A 25,968-nucleotide genomic window follows, 5' to 3' on the forward strand; every position below is an offset into this window, starting at 1 on the left:
AAAAAAAAAAAAAAAAAAAAAAAGAGGAGGGGGAGGGTGGGGGGAGGGAAAAGCCGAGGCGAGGAGGGTGGGAAAGGGGAGAGAGAGAGAAAAAAAAAATAAATGAAATAAATTTTTGGGGAGGCGAAGATGACGCGGGCTCGCTCTCAGCCGCTGGGCGAGCGCCACGTGATGCCCGAGTAGAAAATGTCATTTATGGGCCGCGCTCGGGGACAGCGCCGGGGGTCCCGGCCCGGCCCCGCCGAACAAACCCGGCCGCGGATTTGGGGGCTCCCGGCCCCCTCCCCCCCTCGGGGGCTGCGGGCTCCGCTCCCTTTCCCCTTCTCGTGCGCTTTTCTCCTCTCTTTTCTCGCTCTTTTTCATTTTATTCCAAAATTTCCTTGTGTTTTCCCTCTCTTTCCCCTTCTCGTGCTCTTTTCTCCTCTCTTTTCTCACTCTTTCTTTTTATTCCAAATATTTCTTGTGTTTTTTCCTCTCTTTCCCCTTCTCGTGCGCTTTTCTCCTCTCTTTTCTCTCTCTTTTTAATTTTATTTCAAATATTTCTTGTGTTTTTTCCTCTCTTTCCCCTTCTCGTGCGCTTTTCTCCTCTCTTTCCTCTCTCTTTTTCTTTTTATTCCAAATATTTCTTGTGTTTTTTCCTCTCTTTCCCCTTCTCGTGCTCTTTCCCCCTCTCTTTTCTCGCTCTTTTTCATTTTATTCCAAATATTTCTTGTGTTTTCCCTCTCTTTCCCCTTCTCGTGCTCTTTTCCCTTCTCTTTTCTCACTCTTTTTCTTTTTATTCCAAATATTTATTTTTTTTCTCTCTCTCTCCCTTCTTGTTCTTTTTTCCTCTCTTCTCGTTCTTTTCTCTTCCAATTTTAATCTTATTTTTTCCCTCTTTCCCCTTTTCTTGTTCTTTTTCTTCTCTCTCCCCTCTCTTCTCGCACTTTTTCCTTTTCCTTCCTATTTTTTCTTGGTTTTTTCCCTCTTTCCCCGCTTTTTGCTCTTTTATTCCCTCTCCTCTCGCTCTTTCCCTTTTCTTCCAAAATTTTCTTGTTTTTTTCTCTCTTTTCCCCTTTCCTGTTTTTTTTTTCTTCTCTCTCCCCCTCTCTTCCCGCTCTTTTTCTTTTTATTCCAAATTTTTCTTGGTTTTTTCTCCTCTCCCTCTTTTCTTTCCTTCTCCCCTTTTTGCTCTTTTTTTTCCCTCTTTCTTCCTCTTTTTCTTTTTTTTCCCCATTTTTCCTCTTCCCTTTTCTAATTTTCTTTTTCCTTCCCTTTTTTCCTCCCTTTTTCCTTTTTATTCCTTCCCTTTCCTGTTTATTTTCCTTTTTCCTTCCCTTTTTCCCCATTTCTTTTCTTTCTCCTCTCTTTTCCTCCCCTCTTTTCTCCCCTTTTTTCCCCTCCAAAATCTGAAATTCCCTTTTTTATCAACATTTTATTTCCTCTGTTTATTCTCATTTCTCATCCCTGGAACAGCTCCGGGTTCGCTCCATAAAAACCTCGGGACTTTCGGGAGTTTTTTCCCCAATAATCGGGATTTCAGCGCTAATTAACAAGCCCCTAACAAACGCTAATTACTCCTTCTCCACATGCTTTTTATGGGGAAAAAAAGAAAATTTCCAGCTCGGCAGAGCGCGAAGTTTCCCCAACTTCAACCCCGGAGCAGGCCCGGGGTTCTTTAATTAATTTTAAAATTAATTTTAAAGTGAATTTATGAATGAATGTCTCGGTGAAAATTGTACTGAATTTTTAAACGAGGTTTTTTTGGGTGAATTTTGACGCGGAATTCGCGGTTTCTGCAGGAAAATAAAGGAATTAAATCGCTGCCTGATCAACATTCCGAACTTCCCCCTTCCCCCTGAAATATTTATCCCGGTATTGAATAATTGAATATTTCATGCGCGGGTTTATTGCCAATCGATGGCGGCGCTGCCCTCGTTTATGCCCGAATTAAAATTAAAATTAAAAATTAAAAATTAAAAAAAAAGAGAATTCTGATTAAAGTCGTTTGTCTCGCGCCTGGAACCCACCGCTATCCCCATCCCGCTGGAATTTATCCCAAAAAAACCACAAAAACCCGAATATTGGGAGGGTTCGCCGCAGAATCGCCCGAATTTAATTAAAAATAATAAAAAATTAGGGAAAAAAAACCCAAATCCCTCCGGAAATGGCGGGGAAAGGCGCGCACCTGGAAAAAGCCGAATTCCAGCGGTTCTGGGGAGCGAAATTCCCCGGGATAAATCGGGATAAATCGGGATAAATTTGGGATAAATCGGGATAAATCGGGATTTCACCCGCGCTGGGAATTCCGAGGAGGGGAAACTTTTCCGGCCGCTTTCATCTCCCGGTGGAAAAAAAAGAAAATCTCGGTGAATCCCGGAGGTTTTGGGTTTTAAAATTGTTTTTTAATATTTTTTTTTTAATTTCCAGGATGTCCCTCGGGAATTTTCGCCTCCCGCTCTCCCTTTTGAACCCCCGAAATAAAAAATAATAATTCAAAAAGGGAATTTTGGAATGGAATTGAGTAAAAAAATCGGAATTTGCCTCGGGTTTATCCCAGCCTGGGGTTTGGTGGGAAGAGATGAAAATTCCCAATAAAAACGGGAGGGAGGAGCGGATTTTTTTGAGGGGATTTTGTCCCAAATCGAGCGGGGAATTTAAGGGAAAAAAGGGAAAAAAGGGAAATCTCAGGAGCAGGAGAAGCCGCGGAGGCTGCCGGGGGTTGGCTCCGCTCGCTGACACAAAATATCCGCAGAAAATGAAAAATCTGCCTCAAAAAATGGGAATTTCACCCCCAAGTTCACCCCCAAACGACAAATCCGTCCCAAAAATGGGAATTTCACCCCAAAGAATGGGAATTTCACCACCGAATTCCCCGAATTTCACCCCGAAACATCAAATCCGCCCCAAATAAACCGAATTTCACCCCAAAATCACCCGAAGTTCACCCCAAAATAAAAAAACCTTCCCCGAGAAATCGGAATTTCAACCCCAATTCACCCCAAAGTATCAAATCCACCCCGAACAATCAGAATTTCGCCCCGAATAATCCGAATTTCGTCCCCAAATCCCCCGGATTTCACCCCAAAATATCAGATCTCTCCCCTCCACCCCTCAGCCGGGTTTGTGTTTTTTTGCCAAGGGGTTTTGCCGAATTCCTGGGAAAATGTGGGGAAATTTGGGAAGAAAAAACTTCCCTGGAGGAGCGGAGATGTCTAAAATATATAAAATATAATAAATATATAAAATATATTAAAATAAATATATTAAATATATTAAATAAATGATAATATCCCGGATTTCCGCAGCAATGCGGGGGGAAAATGGGGGAAAAGTTGAATTTTTATGGAGAAAAGAGCCCGAGATTCCCGAGGAAAAGAAAAAATCCAGGGAATTCCAGCGGCGCTTCCCAAACTCGCGGAATTTTGGTGTTTTTTGGGGGGATTTATTGGGAATTCCGGGAGTTTTCGCCTTCCTCACCCGCAGCCTCCCGACCCCCAAAATTCCCATTAAATTTGGGATTTCCCCTCCCTTTTCCTTCGGCTTTGTCCTCCCCATTCCCATAAAATCCTTTTTTTTTTTTTTTTACAAGGAACCGGGGCGGACTGAAACACAAATAAATATCCCAATTTTTTTTTTTCCCCCTGAAATGTCCCAATAAAAATCCAAATAAAACCCGAAATAAAACCAAATAAAACCCCCTCGCACTCCGAACAGGGATTTCTTTTTTTTTCCTCCCTGTTCCTAATCCGCTCTTTTTAAATTATTTTATTTTATTTTTATTTTTAATGGCGTTTTGGGGCAAAACTTTTAATTAAAGTGTCAGCGCTGCTTTAAGCGGGGTTTTTATGGGGCGATATTAATCCCGGAGTCCGAACTAACGATCTTCAGGGATTTTTTTATGGAATTATTATTTTTTAACACCTCTGGAGCAACTCCCTCTAAAACAGTGGGAAAAAATGGTTTAAAATCCGCTTTTTTGGGGATTTTTAGACCCCACGGAGCGCTCCGAGCGCGGGGGTTTGAGCCGGAGGGGGAATTTGAGCTCGTCCTAAAATCCTGAAAGCCCAAAAAACCCAAAAAACCAAAAAAAAAAACCTCAAAAAAACACCCAAAAAACCCCAAAATCGGAGCGAACCATTCGGGAGCGGGGAGAAGCGATGGAGTTTAGGGGGAAAATGGATTTAAAGTCGGGCCTAGGGTGGGGTTGGGGTTTAGAGCCGGGTTTGGAGGGGTTTAAAGCCGGGTTTGGGGGGGGGGTTTAGAGCCGGGTTTGGGGTTTAGAGCCGGGTTTGGAGGGGTTTAGAGCCGGGTTTGGGGTTAGAGCCGGGTTTGGGGGGGTTAAAGCCGGGTTTGGGGGGTTTAGAGCCGGGTTTGGGGGGTTTAAAGCCGGGTTTGGGGTTAGAGCCGGGTTTGGGGGGGGTTAAAGCCGGGTTTGGGGGGTTCAGAGCCGGGTTTGGGGGGGGGTTAGAGCCGGGTTTGGGGTTTAGAGCTGAGTTTGGGGGGGTTTAGAGCCGGGTTTGGGGTTCAGAGCCGGGTTTGGGGGGTTAGAGCCGGGTTTGGGGGGTTCAGAGCCGGGTTTGGGGGGTTAGAGCCGGGTTTGGGGGGGTTAGAGCCGGGTTTGGGGTTTAGAGCCGGGTTTGGGGGGTTCAGAGCCGGGTTTGGGGGGTTAGAGCCGGGTTTGGGGGGTTTAGAGCCGGGTTTGGGGTTTAGAGCCGGGTTTGGGGGGGTTTAGAGCCGGGTTTGGGGGGTTCAGAGCCGGGTTTGGGGGGTTAGAGCCGGGTTTGGGGGTTTAGAGCTGAGTTTGGGGGGTTCTGAGCCGGGTTTGGGGGGTTCAGAGCCGGGTTTGGGGGGGTTTAGAGCCGGGTTTCGGGGGTTTAGAGCCGGGTTTGGGGGGTTTAGAGCCGGGTTTGGGGGGGTTTAAATCCAGGTTTGAGGGTTTAATGCCGGGTTTGGGGGGTTCACAGCGGGGTTTTAGGCGAGGATTTGGGGTTTTAAAGTTGGGTTTTAGGATTTAAGGCCCGGTTTGAGGAGGGGATTTGGGGTTTTTAAGCCGCGTTTTGGGGTGCAAAGAGGATTTTTTTGGGTTTAAAGGCGGGGTTTGGGGGTTTGAGCAGGGTTGGGGAGTTTTAAAGACTGGTTTAGGGGTTTAAAGACGGGATTAAGGCGGGAATTTGGGGCCTAAAAGCGGAGTTTTGGGGTTTTAAAGGCGGGTTTGCACTTTGAAGCCGAATTTTGGAGGTTTAAAAGCCGAATTTTGGGGGTTCAAACCCCAAGTTTTTGGGTTTAAAACCTGAGTTTTGGGGTTTTAAAGGCGGGTTTCGGGTTTGAAGCCGGGTTTGGGGATTTAAAAGCCGAATTTTGGGGGTTTAAAACCCGAGTTTTTGGGTTTAAAACCCGAGTTTTTGAGTTTAAAAGCCGAGTTTGGGGTTTGAAGGCGGGTTTGGGGGTTTAAAAGCCGAATTTTGGGGTTTAAAATCCGCGGTTTGGGGGTTTAAAACCCGAGTTTTGGGGTTTAAAGGCGGGTTTCGGGTTTGAAGGTGGGTTTGGGGGTTTTAAAGACGAATTTGGGGTTTAAAAGCCGAATTTTGGGGTTTAAAACCCGAGTTTTTGGGTTTAAAACCCGAGTTTTTGAGTTTTAAAGTCGAGTTTTTGAGTTTAAAGCCGAGTTTGGCGTTTTACAGGCGGGTTTGGGGTTTTACGGGCGGGTTTCGGGTTTAAAGCCGGGCTTAGGGCGGGATTTGCCGCTTCCTGCGGGGCCCCAGCACTTGAATTTGACCACCAGAAGCGGCCGCCACAAAGCGGGGCCTGAAAAAAAACCGGGAGAGAAAAGAAAAAGGAAAAATCAACCCCAAAGTCAATAAAAATTCAGCCCCGGGAGCGGCTTAATCCCGGCTTTGCCAGGCCAGGACTCACTCCCAGCCTGGGGAAAAGGGAATAAAGCGAATAAAGCGAATAAAGCGAATAAATGGAATAAAAAACTCGGGAAAAGCGGGAAAAATCGGAATTTTCAGGGGTTTCAAAGCCATGGGTGGATCAAATTAAATTCCCCCATTCGGGAGGGGTTTTTGGGTTTTTATTTTCCGTTTTTTGGGATTTTTCGGTGCCGCGGGGATGGAATCGGAGGCGCCGCCGCTTCCCGGGGCCTTTTCCACAATTAAAGACCAAAATTCACTTTTTTTCTCCCCATTCCCCCAATCGGGGGCTTCTCCCCACCACAAAATTCCGGTGAAAATCCCTTTTTTTTTTTTACCTTCACTCCACCCAAAATGATCCGGAAATTCCCATTTTTCCCCGGTCCCACACCCGGGCGCTTCTCCTCGTCACTAATTCCTGCGAAATTCCCATTTTTTTCCCTCTGATTTTCCCCCTGGAGGCTCCTTCCAACCTCCAAATTTAGGAGAAATTCAATTTTTTTTCCCATTCCCACAACCGGGGGCTTCTCCCACCCCAAATTAATGGGAAATTCTCATTTTTTCCCCCTTTTCTCTACCCAAAATTAATGTGAAAATCCTCTATTTTCCCTTTTTACATACAAAATAAATGGAAAATTCCCATTTTTCCCTTCTCCCGCCCAAAATTAACGGGAAATTCCCATTTTCCCCCCCATTTCCACCACCGGGAGCTTCCCCCAATCCCAAAATTCCCCCCCAGGAAAACAAAACCCCCAAATCTGAGGGAAATCGCCCCAAATTCCCGCTTTGATCCCAGCAATTCCCACTTTTTTTAGCACCAAAAATATCAAATCTGAAAAGCCCCAAAATTCCGGAATTTGGGGATTTTCGGGGATGTTCGAAGGTCCCAAAACAAACCCAGAAACAGCCGAGCTTTATTCGGATTTCGGTTAAGCCTGGACTTGAACTTTTCCCAATAAATCTTCTTTATTTTCTCTTTATTTTCTCTTTATTTTTCTTTATTTTATCTTTATTTTTCTTTTTCCTCTTTTATTTTTTCCCAAAGAAAATTTGAATTTTTTATTTTTTTGCCCCGAGCCGGAGTTAAATCAATTTTTTCAGCCCCAAGTTCGCCTCGAGGAGTTTTTCTGTCGGCGTCGGAATAAAGGATTCTTTGTCGTGGTTCGTGTGGGGAGGAAAAAATAGGAAAAAAAAAATAAATAATGGGGTTTGGGGGAGTTTAAAGGGTAAAAAAATAATTTTAAATGGGGTTAAAGGGGATTTAAAGGGAAATTAAAATAACAAATGAGGGTGGGGGGGACTTAAAATCCCCCTAAAAAGCGAAATAAAAATCAAAGAAAAGATTTAGGATCGGCCTGACAAAAAATCCGATTTTAACTCGAAATTTCGCTGTTTGAGCGGGGTTTTTTGCCTCCCGTTTTGGGGGAAAAAAGGCGATTTTGGGTGGTGCGAATGAGCTGAGAGAGGGAGAAAAAAGGGATTTTTTAACGGGGGAAAAAAAAATAGAAATAAATTGAATCGATAATAAAAAAAAAAGAAATAAATAATTGAGGAATGAAATAAATAATAAAAAGAAGGGAAATGAATAATTGAAAATTAAATAAATATTGTAAAAAGGAAATAAATGAATTTAAAATGAAATCAATAATGAGAAAAGGAAATAAATAATGCAAAAAGGAGAGAGGTTATTTAAGAAATGGAACAATTGATGAAAGAATGGAAGAAATAAATTTAAAATCTTTTTTTAATTAAATAAACGCTGAGAAGATGGGATAAATAATAAATAAAATAGATTGAAAAGCAAAAAGAGAGGGAGAAAAGGAAAGAAATCCCCGGAATTCTTTGGAATTCCTTGGAAAGAAAAAAAAACCGGGATCGGCCCCAAATTAAATTCGGCTGCGAGATGGAAAAAAAAACCGCAACAAACTCAAATTTTCACCATTTATTCCCATTTTACACCATTTATTCTCATTTTTTCCATCATTTATTTCCATTTTTCCACCATTTATTCCGATTTTTCACCATTCATTCCCATTTTTTCCACCATTTATTCTCATTTTTCCACCATTTATTCCCATTTTACACCATTTATTCTCCTTTTCCACCATTTTTCTTCTTTATTTTATTTTTTTCACCGTTTATTCCCTTTTTTTCACCTTTATTTTCATTTTCCGCCCTTCGTCCTCGACTTTCCACCCCTTTGCCACCATTTATTTTCATTTTCCACCACTTTTCCACCTTTTATTCCCATTTCTCCACCCTTTATTTCCATTTTTCCATCTTTTATTCTCATATTTTCCTCATTTTTTCCCATTTTTTCCCCATTTTCCCTCATCCGAGGCCTCGGCAATTCCCGATTCCAGCTCATTCCCATTTTTTATTGAATTTTCCCGGCTCCAAAAATTGAAATTTTCGGGAATTCGGCTCCGATTCCCGGGAAATTCGGCTGGAAAAGAAACAAAGGAAAATTTCCCCCCCCCCAGCCCCAAACCCGCCGCTTTTAACCCCAAAAACCCCAAAGGAACCACGCGAAAATCCCTTTATTTTCCTTTATTTTCCTTTATTTTCCTTTATTTTCCTTTATTTTCCTTTATTTTCCTTTATTTATTTTCCTTTATTTTCCTTTATTTTCCTTTATTTATTTTCCTTTATTTTCCTTTATTTATTTTCCTTTATTTTCCTTTATTTTCCTTTATTTTCCTTTATTTATTTTCCTTTATTTTCCATTATGTTCCTTTATTTATTTTCCTTTATTTTCCATTATTCTCCTTTATTTCCCATTATTTTCCTTTATTTATTTTCCTTTATTTCCCTTTATTTCCCTTTATTTTCCTTTATTTTCCTTTATTTATTTTCCTTTATTCTCGGGAAAGCCTCAGCGGCGCCGCTAAAATGGGGAAAAATATTAAAAAATGGGAAATTGGGTGGGAAAAATGCGATTTTTTTACAATTCTGGGCGGAATCGCCCCAAAATGAAGATTTAGGAATAAAATCCGGGAGGTTCCGGGCGCGTCCTTAATCCCGAAAATCCGCAGGAAATCGTTCCCAAAATTCCGCTTTTTATTGGGATTTGTGTTTTTATTGTTTCCCTCAATTTTGGGGTTTTTTATTCACATTTTTCCCCGCCCTAATATTGGATTTCCATCGATCCCAAAGGGGTTTTTTGGGGAAAAATTCCCGGAATTCGGACATAAAAACACCCCAAATAATTTTTTCAAATAAAATTAAGATTTTATTGGCTTTTTTCCCCCCTCCTTTCATCTCATTTTAAATGGGAAAAAATAATTTTCCCTTTTTTCCCCTTCTTTTTTCCCCTCCTCTCTCTTTTCCTCATTTTTTCTCATTTTTATTAATAATAAAAAAGTGAATTTCTACCCCGAGCACCCCCGTTCAAACCCAAAACTCGTTGTTTTCACCCCAAAATTCACATTTTATTCCATTTCTCGCTGTTTCATCCCCATCCCGCTGAAATCCCGGGGGATTTCGACACGAAATTCCCTAAAAAAAATCGAATTAAGGACAAATTTCTGCAAAATGGAGATTTGTTTTTTTCCTCCCACCTCCTCCAAGGGTTTAATTCGGATTTTTATTATTTTATTTTATTTTATTTTATTTTATTTTATTTTATTTTATTTTATTTTATTTTATTTTATTTTATTTTATTTTTAGGTTTTTGAGTCACTCCAGGGGTGAGAATCGGGGTATAATTGGGATTTTTGGGGCGGAATTGGAATTTTTTCCCATTTTTTGGTGCCGAGGTTGGAAACAAAGGAAAAAAAAACCCCAAAAATAGGGAAAAAATCCCCAAAAATAGGAAAAAAAATCCCAAAAAAAGAGGAAAAAAATCACAAAGCCCCAAAACCAAAAAAGATCAAATGAAAACCCCCCAAAATCCTCAAAAAGGAGCAAAAAAAATCCCCCAAAAAAGCAAAATTTGGGTCAAAACCTCCAAATTTCCCTCCCGGCCGAGCTTTGTCCCGTTCCTTTCATTTTTGGGTTTTTTTCTCTTTATTTTGGGGGATTTGAGCTCCCCCACTCCATTTTAAAATTGATTTTTAAATTGAATTTTAAATGGATTTTAACTCCTTTTCCCGGATTTTTGGCTGAATTCAGCTCCGAGGGGAAGGGAGGGAGACGAGGAGGGTTTGGGGAGAATTTCGGAGAATTTGGGGAGAATTTCCAGGATTTTTTTCCCATTTTTCCCCTCTGGATTTTCCTTTTTTAACCCAAATCTTCCCCCCCCCCCCCCCCCCCCTTTTCTCCCGGAGCCAAAAACCCCCCAAAATCCGCTAAAAAATTCCCTTAAAATCCAAATTATTCCATTCCCTGCTCCACCCCAAAGATCCCAAAATCCCCCCCAAAAATCCCTTTTTTTTTAGGATCCGATTTTCCCCCTTTTTTTTGAGGGAAAATTCCCTTTTTTCGTCCCTCCGCCCCCTTCCCCCTCTCTTACCCAGCGAATTTTGTCCTTTTCGGGTTTTGAACCCAAATTTGGATTTTCCTGATGGGTTTTCATCCCCTCCGCGGCGAAAATTGGGGGAAAAAAGGGGAAAAAAAGGGAGGAAAAGGGAAAAAATGTGGGAAAAAAATTGATTCGAAGCTTTGTAGAGGGGAGAAAAAACCGAGGAAAAATCAGAATTTGGAGGGGAAAAAAATCCATAAAATCGCCCTGGAGGATTCGGGGGTGCAAAGGGGGGCGGGAAATGGGGATTAATTAAAATAAAAGGGGAAAAGAGCGGGGAAAATGAGGGAAAAATGGGGAAAAATGGGGAAAAAAGGGGAAAAAAGGGAGCGGGCGCAGCCGAGGCCGAGCTTAACTTGACCTTCACTTTGCCCGCCCACCCAGACGGAAAAATCCCGGCGGCTCCTCCCGCGGGCAGCGCGGAAATCCCGGGAAAAGGCGGCGGGAACGGCCGAAAATGGGAAAAAATCAAATTAAAACCAGCAGGATTGGGGAAAAACCCAAAAAGCCGCGGGAGGGGGCGAATCCCGAGGTCGAAACTGCGCCAAAATCGGAATTTTTTGTAATTTTGGGGTTTTTTTTTGAGGTTTTTTTCGGGTTTGGGGAAGGGGGGAAGGGAATTTATGGGTTAATTAAAATTTTGGGGTTTATCCCGGCAGATTCTTCCCTATTCTCTGAATTTTTCCCCAAAAAATCCGCTCTGATCCCTCCGATGAAGCACCGAGATTTTCCCCCAATTCTCCTTTTTTTTCCCCAAAAAAATCCTCCCTAAAATCCCCTAAAAAACAACAAAGCCCCGCTGACAAAAATCGGGATTTTTGCCTCTTTTTAGGTAAAAAAGAGGAGGAAAATCCCGTCAAAAATCCCAATTTTGGGGCGGCGAGGGTTTGGTTAAATTGAAGGAGAGCGCGGCCGGGTTGGGATCGATGGATTTGGGGAAAAAAGAGAGGAAAAAAGGGAATTTTGGGGCGGATGTGGAAATTCCCGGTTTTTAGGGAGGAGCGGATGTTTCATTTCAGCGGCGCCCCATAAAGAGAACCCGGAGCCATAAAAAGTCCCCGGCCCCAATTCCGGGAGGGGGAAAATCCCAATAAAAACGGGATCGGGGGGGCCTGGAAAAGCGGGAATTTGGGATTTGAGGTGGGAATTTGGGGTTGGAATTTGGGAATTTGGGGTGGGAATTTGGGGTTTGGAATTTGGGGTTCGGGGTTTGGGATTTGGGGTGGGAATTTGGGATTTGGGGTGGGAATTTGGGATTTGGAATTTCGGGATTTGGGGGTGGAATTTGGCGATTTGGGAATTTGAGGTTCGGAATTTGGGGTTCGGGATTTGGGGATTTGGGGGTGGAATTTGGGGTTTGGAATTTCGGGATTTGGAGGTGGAATTTGGGGATTTGGGGGTGGAATTTGGGGTTTGGAATTTCGGGATTTGGGGTTCGGAATGTAGGATTTGGGGTGGAATTTGGGAATTTGGGGTTCGGAATTTGGGGTTGGAATTTGGGGTTCGGAATTTGGGATTTGGGGTTTGGGAATTTCGGGATTTGGAATTTGGGGGTTTGGGGAGGGTTTTTGGGAATTTGGGGTTCGGAATTTGAGGATTTGTGGGTTTGGGAATTTGGGCTTTGAGGGATTTGGGGTTTTGGGAATTTGGGGATTGGGGGTCTGAGATTTGGGGAGGGGGAGGGGAAAGGAGGGAAGGGGGGGTTAAAGGGGAAAAAAAGGGGGGGGGGTCCCCCAAAAAGGGTCCTGGGGGCGCTTTGGACCCCAGAAACGGAGCCGGGGTCACTTCAGGACCCCAGAATTGTCCGCGGTCACTTCGGGAGCCCCAAAATGCCTCGAAAAGGCCCCAAAAAGGCCCCGAAAAGGCCCAAAAAATGGTCCCAGGCCCCTTCAGGGACCCCAAAATCCCCCCCGGTCCCTCCGGAACCCCAAACCCGCCCCGCGACCCCAAAAATGAATCCAGGGTCCCTCAAAAACCCCCAAAAATGGAACCGAGGTCTCTAAAAAAAACCCCAAAATTGATCCAAGGTCCTTAAAAACCCCCAAAATGGATCCGAGGTTCCTTCAGGAGTGGGAAAAGGGGAGAAAAAGGGGAATAAAAAGGATGGGAAAAAGGGGAAAATGGCAAAAATTGGGAATTAAAGGGGAAAAGGGGGGAAAAAAGGGGGAAAAGAGAATTTTAAAAAGAGGGGCAAAAGGGGAAAAGTGGGGAAAAACCGGGGAAAGTGGGGGGAGAAAAAAGGCGAATGAAAAAGGAGGAAAAAAAGGGGGAGGAAGGGGGGAAAAGGGGAATAAAAAAGGCAAAAAAGGAAAAATTCCCAGCTCCAGGAACAATCCCGAGGCTTTTCCCGAGCGGGTTTTTCTCTTTTATTTCAGATTTTTTCTCTTTTATTTCGGGTTTTTTCCTCTTTTATTCCGGTTTTTCTCTTTTATTTCAGATTTTTTCTCTTTTATTTCGGATTTTTTATCATTTATCTCGGGTTTTTTCTCCTTTATTTCGGTTTTTCTCTCCTTTATTTCGGTTTTTCTCTTCATTCCCGCCCTCGTCACCGCGGCCGGGCCTTCATCCATCTCCCTCCAACGAGCTCCATTCATTAATTAATGAATTAATCCCCGCGCTCATTAAAACCCCGCCGGGCTCCTCGCGGCCCAGCGAGCCAGAAAAATAAAGCGATTTTTTTCCCCTGGTTTTTCCTCGTTTTCTCCTCTTTTCCCTGCAGGTCCCCGCTGGAATTGATGCTCTGAAAATTCAAATTATTCCCGATTTTTGGGCCCCGGCTGCTCCTTCCCTTCCCAGGGACAAAAGGATCCCGAATTCCCAAAATACCCCGGCCCTCATCCCGGATTTTTTCCCCTAAAAAAAAAAGAATTCCAGCCCCTTTTTCCCACAAAAAACTTGAAAAAAATCCGGGTTTTTTTCCCTAAAAATCGAAATTCCAGTGCTTTTTCCCCCCAAAAAATTGAATTCCATTTTTTTCTCCCCTATAAATGGAAATTCCAGCTCCTCCTCCCCCCAAATTCCCGATTTGGGCCCGAATTTTCCTCCCGATTCGAGCCCAATTCCCGCTTTTTGTTTCCCGGGATTTTCCCCATTTTTCCCCGGGATATTCTGAATTTCTCAGCGGATTTTACTTCAGCGCCTTTTTGCAATTTTCGCCCTCCAAAAATGAAAGAAACCCTCGGATATTTGGATTTTTTTCCGCTCCTTTTTGATGAACTTCAGGCACGATTTTTCATTTTAATCGGGGAACAATAATAATTATTAATAATAATGAAAATAAATAATAAATTAAGATATAAGTGTAATAACAGAAATAAAAACAGAAATTCAAAAAAAACAGAAATGGAAATGGAAAAATAAAATAAAATAAAATAAAATAAAATAAAATAAAATAAAATAAAATAAAATAAAATAAAATAAAATAAAATAAAATAAAATAAAATAAAATAAAATAAAATAAAATAAAATAAAATAAAATAAAATAAATAAAGGACCACGGCGCGGCTTTGGGCTGAGTTTTTTATTCTTCTCCTCAGAAATGACAGCAGAACGTTCATTAATTAATCCATTCATTAATTAATCCATTCATTAATTAATCCATTGATGAATTCACCATTAATTACAAACATTGGACAGACATTGCGGAGGACGAGGCCCCTCGGATCCGCTTTGCTCGCTAATTACCGCCGCTAATTAACGCCGCTCATTAATTAACGCGGCCCGCGCGCCGCTCGGGGATTGGGCACAAATTCCCATTTTTCGGCATTTCCGAAAGGGAACTCGAATTCACTTTTATTCTCATTTTATTCCCATTTTATTTTGATTTTTTCCATTTCACTTCCTTCCATTTTCCGTTTTATTTCCATTTCATTTTCATTTCTTTCGTTTCGTTCTCATTTCGGTTTCACTTTTTCCTTTCATTTTCATTTTATTCCCATTTTATTCTCAATTTATTCCCATTTTATTCTCGATTTATTTCCATTTTATTCTCGATTTATTCCCATTTTATTCTCGATTTATTCCCATTTTATTCTCCTTTTCTTTCATTTCATTCGGATTTTCCCGGCGTTTGAGGGGGGACAGGAAGGACCCGGCTCCGTTTGGATTTTTTGGGATAAATCCCCAAAATTCCCCAAATTCCCGCCCTCCTCCCTCCCCGCCAGGACCCAAAACTCAGCAAAATTTGGGTTTTTTGGGATGATTTTCCCACCCCCGGGAGGTGAAACGGCCCCAAAATCTCCTCGGAGGCGCCCGAACCCCAAAATTCCCCCCGAAAATCGGAATTTCCCCATTGCACGTGGAGCGAAAGTGCCCAAAAAAGGGGATTTGGAGCCAATTTCGGGTTTTATTGCACGGCCCCGAGGCGGCTCGGGAAGGGAAAAAACGGGAAAAAAAGGGGAAAAACGGGAAAAAAAGGGGAAAAAAGGGGAAAAAAAGGGGAAAAAGGGGGAAAAAAGGGGAAAAAAGGGGGAAAAAAGGGGAAAAAAAGGGGGGAAAAAAGGGGAAAAAAGGGAAAAAAAAGGAAAAAAGGGGGAAAAAAAAGGAAAAAAAGGGGGAAAAAAAGGGGAAAAAAAGGGGGGGAAATGGAATGGAAATGGGGAAGAAATTGGGAAAAATTGGAAAAAATGAGGGGGGAAAGGAAAAAAGGGGGCGGAAAAGGGAAGGGAAATGGGAAAAAAATTGGGGGAAAATGGGAAAAAATGGGGAAAAGGAGAGAAAAAGGGAATAAAGAGGGGGAAAAGGGAGAAGAAATGGGAGAAAAAAGGGGAAAATAGGGAAAATCCAGAGAGAAAAAGGGGAAAAAAAGAGAAAATGGGATTTTTATCCCAAACCAGGGGTTGAGGGAAGGGTTTGGTTTTTTTTTTTTTCCGGGCTAAAAAACCTCGGGAAGGGAATAAAAATGGGAATAATTGCGGCGGGAATGGGGAAAAATGGGAAAAAGAGGGAAAATGGGAAAAAGGGGGAAAAGAGGAGGGGAAAAGGGAAATAAAAGAGATGGAAAAAAGGGGGGCAAAAAGGAAATTATGCAAAAAATGAGGGGGAAAGAAGGGGAAAAAAAGAAAAAAAAGAAAAGGGGGGAAAATTGGAAAAAATGAGGAGGGAAAAAAGGTGGGAAAAGCGGGAAAATTGGAAAAGTGACGGGGAAAAAAAAGGAAAAAAGGAGGAAAATGAGAAGGCGAGAGGAGGAGGAAAAGCCCCGGGGAAATCGGGAGCGGCTCCTTCCCGCGGGGTTTTTTGGGCTTTTTCCCGGTTTTTTGGGGTTTTTTGGGGTTTTTTGGGTTTTTTGGGTTTTTTTGGAGTTTTTTGGGGTTTTTTTCGGGATTCGTCCATAAAAGCGGCCCCGGCCGTGACCGTGACCGGCGGCGCGCGGGAATATCCCGAATTTTCCCCAGGAAAACGCCGCTTTCCCATGGAATTATCCCCAAAATAAACCCGCCCTTGCTCCGCTGGAAAATCCCATTTTTCCCCGAATTTTCCCGATTTTTTCTCTCTTTTTTTTCCCCCCCCAAAATCGCGATTTTCAGGCAGGAAAATTCCCCCTTTCCCCAAATCCCGAAATTCCCGAAAGTGCCAAATTGAGGCGGGAATCACCAAAATCGAGGAGTTTTAACCCAGGAATTCCGAGCACGAAGAATTCCCGGCTCTGCTGCGCCGGGAGGGAAAAAACCTTGGGAAAAGCTTCAGGATGGCCGAAAATGCCAAAAATCGGGATTTTTCGGGAGGAAAATTTGTCATTTTTCCTGAAACCCGCGCGGTTCTGAGCTGGCTTCAATTTCCTTCCAATAAAAGGAAAATTCTCCCGATTTGGGGGCGTTTAAATCGGTTTTTAGGGAGAAAAAGCGCCCGGGGATATCCCGAGTTTCGCCGGGATTCGGGATTAACCAGCTCGGAATTCCTGGAAAAAATGAATTTTATTTTTCCTGCCCAATTTCCAGCGTTTCCACCTCAAACCCCTCATCCTCGCACCATAAAAAATAAAAATAATAATAATAATAATAAAGGATTTTTGGAAAGAGGGAATGCGGAATATCGGGACACTGCAAAGGAACGCTGGAAAAATCGGGAGAGAGGGAGGAGAAAATTCAAATTTGAATTGTCGTGGAAAAAAATCCGATTTTTGTTTTTTTTTTTTCTCCCCGTGGTGCCGGAGACGCCGCAGAATTCCGGGGATAAATCCAAATTCACACCCGGGCCCCGCGATCTTCCGCAAATTCCTTCATTTCAACACCAAAATTCCCATTTTTCCACCCAAACCGAAGCCGGCCTCTCCTTTCGGACACAAATTTCCCCCAAAATTCTGAATTTTCGCTGCTTTTCCCTCCCCGAATCCCGGGATCCGCTCCCGGCCCGGATTTGGGGGAAAATCCGGGAATTCCCGCGCTGCTCCTGCCCGAGCCGGGCCTCGGAAAATCTCCCCCAAATCCCCAAAAATCCCCAAAAAATCCCCCCAAAATCCCCAAAAAATCCCCAAAAAATCCCCAAAAAATCCCCAAAAAAATCCCCAAAAAATCCCCCAAAAATCCCCAAAAAATCCCCAAAATCCCAAATCCCAGCGCCGCCTCCACTCTCCTCCCCACCCGCCGCGATTTTTCCTATTATTTCCTATTATTTCCTATTATTTCCTATTATTTACAATTTTTTCCTCTTTTCCGCTGCCGGTTTCCTTTAATTTATTATTTTGTTTTTCCTATTTTAAGCGCTTTTTTCCCCTCTTTTTTTCCCTTTTCCCCGATTTCTCAGGGCGGGACCCGGAGTCTCGGTGCGTGTGTGGAGGGGAGGGCTTAAATTCGGATTATTTTTTTCATTTTTCTTTATTTTTTTTCCTTTTATTTTCGATTTTTTCTGAGATTTTTGGGGGGGACCGTTTTTTTCTCGCCGATTTTTCCGAACCGCGACAAACCTGCCCTGATTTTAATTATAATTAAATTTTTTAATCTTTTTTTTCCCCCTTTTCTCACCGATTTTTCTCACCGCGACAAAACTGCCCTGATTTTAATTATAATTACATTTTTTTATCTTTTTTTCCCCCTTTTCTCACCGATTTTTCTCACCGCGACAAAACTGCCCTCATTTTAATTATAATTAAATTTTTTTTATCTTTTTTTCCCCCTTTTCTCACCGATTTTTCTCACCGCGACAAACCTACGCTCATTTTAATTATAATTCCATTTTTTAACCTTTTTTTTTTTTTTCCCTTTTTTCTCACCGATTTTCCCAACCACAACAAACCCGCGCTCATTTTAATCATAATTAAATTCTTTTTTAACTTTTTATTCCCCCTTTTTTCTCATCGATTTTCCCAACCACAACAAACCCGCGCTCATTTTAATCATAATTAAATTTTTTTACCTTTTTTTTCCCCCTTTTTCTCGCCGATATTTCCGAACCGCGCCAAACCCGCGGTCATTTTAATTATAATTAAACTTTATTTTTACCTTTTTTTTTCCCCCTTTTCTCGCCGATTTCCCAACCGCTTCAAAGCTGCGCTCATTTTAATTATAATTAATTTTTTTTACCCCTTTTTCTCGCCGATTTTCCCAACCACAACAAACCCGCGCTCATTTTAACCATAATTCCATTTTTTCCCCCTTTTCCCCCACCAATTCTCCCAAACCGCAACGCTTTTAACTACAATTTTTTTTTTTTTTTCTTTTTTTTTGTTATTTTTCCTCCTTTAAAAGAAGGAGAGCGCCTGCTCCCTGAGGAGGAGTCTTTTCTTTTTCATGCGCCGGTTCTGGAACCAAATCTTCACCTGCTGATCGCTGAGGTTCAGGCGGTCCGAGAGCTCCCGGCGCCGCTGCCGCGTGATGAATTCGTTCACCAAAAATTCCCCCTCCAGCTCCGCCAGCTGCAGCTTCGAGTAGGGCTTGCGCTTCTTGCGGGACCGCGTGTGCATCGGGTACCACGGGGCGCCTGCAAAAAAACAGCCGGGACAACTAAAATCCGCTTTTTTCCCCGAAAAAATACGTCCTGGAAAGGTTTTTTCTATTTTTTTCCCCGAAAAAAAGCTGATTTTTCCCTTTTTTCCCTTAAAAAAGCACCCCTAAAATGGCGCTTTTCCATTTTTCCCTTTAAAAAAAGCGCCCCGCAAAGCCTTTTCATCTTTTTTTTCCCGAAAAAAAACTCATTTTCCTTTTTTTCCCCTAAAAAAAAAACCCTAAAAGCGTCCCAGAAAGCCTTTTCCTCTTTTTCACCTAAAAACCCTCCATTTTCCCTTTTTCCCCTAAAAAACACCCTTAAAATGGCGTTTTTTTCATTTTTTCTTTTAAAATGCGCCCCCGCAATGCCCTTTTCCTTTTCTTTCCCCCCGAAAAAAAATCTCAATTTTCCTTTTTCCCCTAAAAAAAGCACCCCTAAAATGCCGCTTTTCCATTTTTCCCTTAAAAAAAAAATCCCTGCAACGCCTTTTCCACTTTTTCCCTTAAAAAAAGCTCCCCGAAATGCTCTTTTCCCCTAAAAACTCCCCAAAATGCTCCTTTTCCTCTTTTTTTCCCCTAAAAAGAGCCCCTAAAATGCCTTTTTCTTCCATTGTTCCCTTAAAAAAGCGACCCCTGCAACGCCATTTTCCTTCTTTTTTCCCCGAAATGTTTTTTCCCTAAAAAATTCCCCAAATCCCCTTTTTTCCCCTTTAAAAAAACTCCCCGGAATTCTCATTGTTCCTTTAAAAAAACTCCCCGGAATTCTCATTGTTCCTTTTTACCCTAAAAAAAAAACCCCAAAATCCAATTTTCCCTGTATCCCCCAAAAATCCCATCCTGAAAAAAATCATTCCCGCAACGCCTTTTTTACCTTTTCCCCCCAAAACCTCCCGAAAAATCCGATTTTTCCTTTTTTTTTCCCCATTTCACCCCCAGCGCGTGACCCCAAAACCGCTCCCGGAGGGGTTTTTTTTAAATTATTTTTTCCCCTTTTTCCCCTTTTTTCTCCCATTTCCCCTCAGACTTCCACCCCCTACCCCCAAAACCGTCCCGGATTTTTTTTTTTTCTCTAAAAATCCCATTTTTCCCTCTTTTCCTTCCGGCCACTCCTCGGTCGTGACCCCAAACCCGCCCCGGGTTGGGTTTTTTTTTTGGATTTTCCTTTTTTTCCCCATTTTCCCTTTCCCGTGACCCCAAAGCCGCGCCCTGGGCGTTTCTTTTTTTTAGGGATTTTTCCTTTTTTTTCCCTTTTTTCCTCCCCTCCCGGTCCCCGCTCCCTCCGCTGCCTCCTCCCGTTGTTTTTTTGGGTTTTTTTATGGGATATTTACATGTTTATGACCTTTTTCTTTTTAAAGCGGCGGCACCCAATAAAACATTCGGGATTTCGCTGCTACCCCTAGCGGCCTGAGCCCACACCGAGGGACCCCGAATTTCACCCCAAACCCCCTCCAAAAAAAAACCCCAAAAAACCCAAAATTCCCCCCAAAAATCCCATTCCAGGGACCGACCCCCGCCGAGCCCCAAATTCCCCGGGAAAACCCTTCCAAAACACCCCCAAAACCAAGGAAAAAACCCTCAAAACCCATTAAAAACCCCAAAAATCTTTTTTTTTTTGGGCCGTTTTCCATCGCTGCCGAGGTTCAGGGGTGGCACCGACCCCGCTGAACCCCAAATTTCTTTCGGAATTTTTTCCAAAAATCCCCAAAATCGCGGGTTTGGGGAAGGGTCCGGCCCCTGCGGACCCCGAAATCCCGGGGGAAACCTTTCCAGAACACCCCAAAACCTTTCAAAAAAAACCCAAAACCCCTCCAAAATAACCCAAAACCTTCTCCAAAACACCCCAAAAAACCGTCAAAGCACCCCAAAAAACCCTCCAAAACACCCCAAAACACCCCAAAAACCCTCAATTCCTCCAAGCCTCTCCAAAAACAAACAAAAACCCCCAAAAATCCTCCCCACAAAAAAAACAATCCCCAAAAAAATCCTTAAAATTCCCCAAAAAAACCCTCCCAAACATCCCCAAACCCCAAAGGAAAAGAACCTCCAAACCCCTCAAATCCCCTTTTTAGAACCCGCCCGCCGCTGTCGGGGTTCAGGGGTGCCGAACCCCAAATTCCCAGGGAAACCCTTCCAAAACCACCCCAAAAGGCCCCCAAAACCCTCCAAAAAACCCCAAAACCCCCCAAAATTCCCTTTTTAGAACCTGCGCACTGCCAGGCTTTGGGGGTGACACCACCCCCGCTGCGCCCCCTTTATTCCCAGGGAAAATCCTTCCAACACCCCCTAAAACCCCTCGGAACCCCAAAACCCTCCCGAAACACCCCAAAAACCCCAAGAAACGCCCCAAAACCCCAAACCCCGAACCCCGAACCCGCCGATTTCAGAACCTGCCCGGGGCTGACCCCAACCCTCATCCCCAGGGACACACCCCAAAAACGCCCTTCAGACCCCCCCTCAAAACCCCTCCACCCCCCCAAACCGCCCTAAAACCCCCCCAAAAAACCCAAATTCCCCAAAATCCCAATTTTCGGGACCCCAGCACCGCCGCCCGCGTTCAGGGCTGACACCAACCCCGGCGAACCCCAAATTCGCAGGGAAATCCTCCCAAAATCCCTCCCGTGCCCACCGCCAACCCCTCTGAGACCCCTCCAAAACCCCCAAAAAACCCCAAACCACCCCAAAATCACCCCAAACCCCTCTAAAACCCCCTCCAAACCCCCCCAAAAAAACCCAAAACCGCCCCAAAACCGCCCCAAACCCACCCCAACCCCCAATTTCCAGGCTCTGACCGCCAGCGCTCAGGGGCAGCCTCGACTCCAGGGAAAACCCTTCCAAAAAACTCTAAAATAACCCTATAACCCCCCCAAACCATTCCAAAACATCCCCAAAAACACCTCCAAACCCTCAAAACCACCCCAAAAATCCCCAAACCACCCCAAAATTCCCAATTTTCAGGCTCTCAGCGCCGCTCTCTGCGCCCAGGGGTGACACCAGCCCCGCTGCGTCCCCTTCGCCCCTAGGGAAACCTTTCCAACCCCTCCAATAACCCCACAAAACCCCTCCAAACCCCCAAAATTCCCCCCAAAACCCCAAAACCACCCCCAAAAACCCCAAAACCACCCCCAAAAACCCCAAAACCTCATTTCCACCCCGTCACCACCTCCGGCAGCCTTCAAGGGTGACACCAACTCCGCCGCGTCCCCTTCACTCCCGGGAGAACCCTTCCAGCACCCCTTAAAAAAAACCTCTAAACCTCCCCCAAACCATTCCAAAACACCCCAAAAACCCCGAAACCAACCCCAAAAAATCTCATTTCCCTGTGACCAGCGGTCACAGCGGTCAGGGGTGACACCAGTCCCGCCGTGTCCTCTTCACTCCCGGGGAAAACCCTTCCAACACCCCCCACAAAACCCCACAAAAAACAACAATAACAACAAAAAAAAAACCCTAAAAGCACCCCAGGAACCCCCCAAAACCCTAAAAGCACCCCAGAAAAATCCCAAACCTCAAACCCCGGCTCTCACCGCCTCCTGCAGCTTTCAGGGGCAACACCAAACCCCACTGTGTCCCCTTCATTCCCGGGGAAGACCCCTCTAAAACCCACCAAAAAAACCCTCTAAAACCCCACAAACCCCCCAAAAAACCTAAAAGCACCCCCAAAAAAACCCCAAACCCACCCTAAACCCCAATTTCCGAGTTCTCACCGCCTCCTGCAGCGTTCGGGGGCGACACCAAACCCACTGCGTCCCCTTCATTCCCGGGGAAATCCCCTCCAAAACCCACTAAAATAAACCTCTAAAACCCCACAAAACCCCAAAAAAACCTAAAAGCACCCCAAAAAAAAAAACCCCAAACCCGCCCCAAACCCAAACCCCGGCTCTCACCGCCTCCTGCAGCGTTCGGGGGCGACACCAGCCCCGCCGCGTCCCCTTCATTCCCCGGGAAATCCCCTCCAAAACCCACCACAAAACCCCTCTAAAACCCCACAAACCCCCCAAAAAACCCCAAACCGCCCCCAAAAAACCCCAAACCCACCCAAAACCCCAATTTCCGAGTTCTCACCGCCTCCTGCAGCGTTCGGCGACACCAGCCCCGCCGCGTCCCCTTTTCCTCTCGGGCAAAAACCCCTCTAAAACCCCACAAAACCCCAAAAAAACCTAGAAGCACCCCAAAAAAAACCCCCAAACCCGCCCTAAACCCCAATTTCCGAGTTCTCACCGCCTCCTGCAGCTTTCAGGGGCAACACCAAACCCACTGCGTCCCCTTCATTCCCGGGGATATCCCCTCCAAAACCCACTAAAATAAACCTCTAAAACCCCACAAAACCCCAAAAAAACCTAAAAGCACCCCAGAAAAAAACCCCAAACCCGCCCCAAACCCCAAACCCCGGCTCTCACCGCCTCCTGCAGCGTTCGGGGGCGACACCAGCCCCGCCGCGTCCCCTTCATTCCCCGGGAAACCCCTCCAAAACCCACCACAAAACCTCTCTAAAACCCCACAAAACCCCAAAAAAACCTAAAAGCACCCAAAAAAAACCCCCAAACCCGCCCCAAACCCAAACCCCGGCTCTCATCGCCTCCTGTAGCGTTCGGGGCCGACACCAGCCCCGCCGCGTCCCCTTCATTCCCGGGGAAAAAACCCTCCAAAACCCACTAAAATCAACCTCTAAAACCCCACAAAACCCCAAAAAACCCAAACCCGCCCTCCAAAAACCCAAAACCCACCCTAAACCCCAATTTCCGAGTTCTCACCGCCTCCTGCAGCGTTCGGGGGAGACACCAGCCCCGCCGCATTTCCTTCTTTCCCATGGAAAACTCTTCCATAACCCACCAAAAAAAACCCTCTAAAACCCCACAAAACCCCCCAAAAAACCCCAAACCCACCCAAAACCCCAATTTCCGAGTTCTCACCGCCTCCTGCAGCGTTCAGCGGCGACACCAGCCCCGCCGCGTCCCCTTTTCCTCCCTCTCCGAGCAGCGGCGAGCCCGAGTCCGACTCCAGGCTCTGGCAGGCCGGCGGCTCCTGCGCCGCTCCCTCGGCCCCGCCGTACTCGAACTTTCCGAACCCTCCCAAAGTGCCCAAATTCCCCGCGTGGTTCCCCGCGGCGGGCGCGGCTGCGGGCAGCGGCTCCAGCGCCAGCAACGCGCCGTCCCTTCCCCTGTCGCTTTTATCGGCGGCGCTGTCGCGATAGTAGCACTTGCCCTCTTCGCGGGGCAGCTCGCAGGCGCGCCCGAAGCCCAGGTAGGGCTGCGCGTAGGGCGCGCAGGGCTCCGCGGGCGCCCAGGCGGGCAGGGAGCCGAAGTTGTCCCGCCGGGGGTAGGGCAGGGACGGCAGCGCGGGGATCTGCGCGCCCGCCCCGCGGAAATTGGGGAAATAAAAAGCGTCTCCGGTGTGGATGTTGACGAGCGGCCCCACGAAGCCGGGGTTCAGCAGGTTGTGCTCGCCCATGCTCCGCGGGGCCGGGAGCGGCGGCTCCCGCTCGGGCTTGGCGGAGCGCGGCCGCCCCGGCCATGGAGCGCCGCCGTTAAAAGGCGCGGCCCCGGCGCGGCGCCGCCGCCGTCACGGGCAGCGAGGGGCGCGGGGTGTCCCCTGCGCGTCCCCTCCCCCGCTCCGGGTCCCCTCCCCCGCTCCGGGTCCCCTCCCCCGCTCCGCGTCCCCTCCCCTTTGTCCCCTCCCCTCCGCAGCGCGGACAAAACCGCGCCGGGTTCCGCCTGTTTTCCGCTCCTTTTTCTCCCTTTTTTTTTCCGCTTTGTTCCCCTTTTTTTCCTCTCTTTCTTCCTCCTGTTTTCCCCCTTTTCCTCCCTTTTTTCTGCTTTATTCCCCCTTTTTTTCTTCCATTTGCCCTCCTGTTTCCCCCCTTTTTTTCTGCTTTATTCCCTCTTTTTTTCCTCCTTTTTGCCCTGCTGTTTTCCCCCTTTCCCCCCCTTTTTTCTGCTTTATTCCCCCTTTTTTCTTCCATTTTGCCCTGCTGTTTTCCCCCTTTTCCTCCCTTTTTTTCTGCTTTATTCCCTCTTTTTTTCCTCCTTTTTGCGCTGCTGTTTTCCGCTCCTTTTTCTCCTTTTTTTTCCCGCTTTATTCCCTCTTTTTTCTTCCCTTTTGCCCTTCTATTTCCCCCCCTTTTTCCTCCTTTTTTTTCTGCTTTATTTCCCCCTTTTCTCCTGCTGTTTTCCCCCTTTTCTCCCTTTTTTCCGCTTTGTTCCTTCTTTTTTTTCTTCCCTTCTGCCCTCCTGTTTTCCCCCTTTTCCTCCCTTTTTTCTGCTTTATTTCCCCTTTTTTATTCCCTTTGCCCTCCTGTTTCCCCTCTTTTTTTCTGCTTTATTCCCCCTTTTTTCCTCCTTTTTGCCCTGCTGTTTTCCCCCTTTTCCTCCCTTTTTTTCCGCTTTGTTCCCCTTTTTTCCTTCCCTTTTGCCCTCCTATTTCCCCCCTTTTTTCCTCCTTTTTTTCCTCTTTATTCCCCCTTTTTTTCTTCCCTTTTGCCCTGCTTTTTACTCCACTTTACCCCCCTTTTTCCTTCCTTTTTTCCGCTTTTTCCCCTTCCCCCATTTCCCCTTTTTTCCTCTCCTTTTCCGCTTTTTCCCCCTTTTTTCCTCCCTTTTTCTGATTTCCCCCCTTTTTTACTCCCTTTTTCCGCTTTCCCCCGCTTTCCCCCCATTTTCCCCTTTTTTCCCTCCTTTTCTGCCTTTTCCCTTCTTTTCCTCCCTTTCCCTCCCCTCTCCCTTTTTTCCTCCCCTTTTCCTCCTTTTCTCCCCTCTTTTTCTCCCTTCTTCCTCCTTTTTATCTCCTTTTTATTTCCTTTTTTTCTCCGTTTTGCTCTCTTTCCTCCCTTTTTGCCATTTTCCCCTCTTTTTTCCTATTTTTTCCTCATTTTCTTTTTCCCTCCCTTTCTCCCCTCCTTTATTCCTCCCCTTTCCGTCTCTCTTTCCTCACTTTCCCCCTTTTTTTCCCTCTTTTTGCCCCTTTTTTTCTCCTTCCCCCTCTCCCTCCCCACTCAAAAAATAAAATAAAATCATTAAATCCCCCAAACCCCTTCGGATTTAATTCCTTTTTTTCCCTGCTGCTTTTGGCGCTGCTGAACCGCCCCGAAAACGCCAAATTTCACCCCAAATATTCGGAATTTTCACACCAAACCCGCCCAGAGGGGAAGGGGGAGGGGGGAGCGAGCGGCGCGGGGGCCGCTCATTAATTAATTAATTGATTAATCCTTTATTAACTAAAAGCGCGGCTCTCCAGCCCGAGCCCAAATCCGCTTTTTCAGAGCATTCTCATCTTTTTAAATAATTTTTAATCATTTTTGGTCGTTTTTATCAATTTTCAGCCAATTTAAATCTATTTTTTTGCCATTTCTTATCATTTTTCACAGTTGTTTTATCGCTTTCTATCATTTTTAAATAATTTTATGTTCATTTTATATCACCCTTTTCCGATTTTTTGTTTTAAATAAATAACAATTAATTTAAAATAAATAATAACTAATTTTAATTTTTAATTTTAGATGATATTTCTGGTAATTTAAAAATCATTTTAACCATTGTTTTATCTTTTCTTATCAGTACTGGGGCATTTTAAAACCTTTTTATTTTCTGGTCATTTTATATCATTTTTTGGTAATTTTTTGTCTTATTTTTGTCATTTTAAATCCTTTTTTTATCATTTTTGATGGTTATTTTCATTTTCCCCTCCTCTTCTCGGTCTC

The 25,968-nt window shown here is 44.9% G+C and overlaps 1 protein-coding gene across 1 annotated transcript; it reads right to left on the reverse strand.

Annotated features, from left to right (window-relative positions):
- Nucleotides 1–17,972: 17,972 nt before the first annotated feature.
- Nucleotides 17,973–24,012, reverse strand: HOXC12 (homeobox C12). Its single transcript, XM_063421019.1, has 2 exons — nt 23,186–24,012; nt 17,973–18,270 (listed from the first exon to the last, which is right to left on the reverse strand). The coding sequence occupies exons 1-2, from the start codon at nt 23,721–23,723 to the stop codon at nt 18,032–18,034; spliced, it is 777 nt and encodes a 258-aa protein (XP_063277089.1). The 5' UTR covers nt 23,724–24,012; the 3' UTR covers nt 17,973–18,031.
- Between the last annotated feature and the right edge of the window lie 1,956 nt (nt 24,013–25,968).

This window comes from Prinia subflava, chromosome 34 (assembly GCF_021018805.1).
Source record: "Prinia subflava isolate CZ2003 ecotype Zambia chromosome 34, Cam_Psub_1.2, whole genome shotgun sequence".
Classification (NCBI taxonomy): Eukaryota; Metazoa; Chordata; class Aves; order Passeriformes; family Cisticolidae; genus Prinia; species Prinia subflava.

Bases quoted from the DNA above. Each gene is read 5' to 3' on its own strand.
- HOXC12 (XM_063421019.1), bottom strand. From the start codon at position 23,723: ATGGGCGAGCACAACCTGCTGAACCCCGGCTTCGTGGGGCCGCTCGTC. The intron at 18,271-23,185 runs GTGAGAACTCGG...GTTTTTTTGCAG, and splicing joins GCTGAACGCTGCAGGAGGCG to GCGCCCCGTGGTACCCGATG.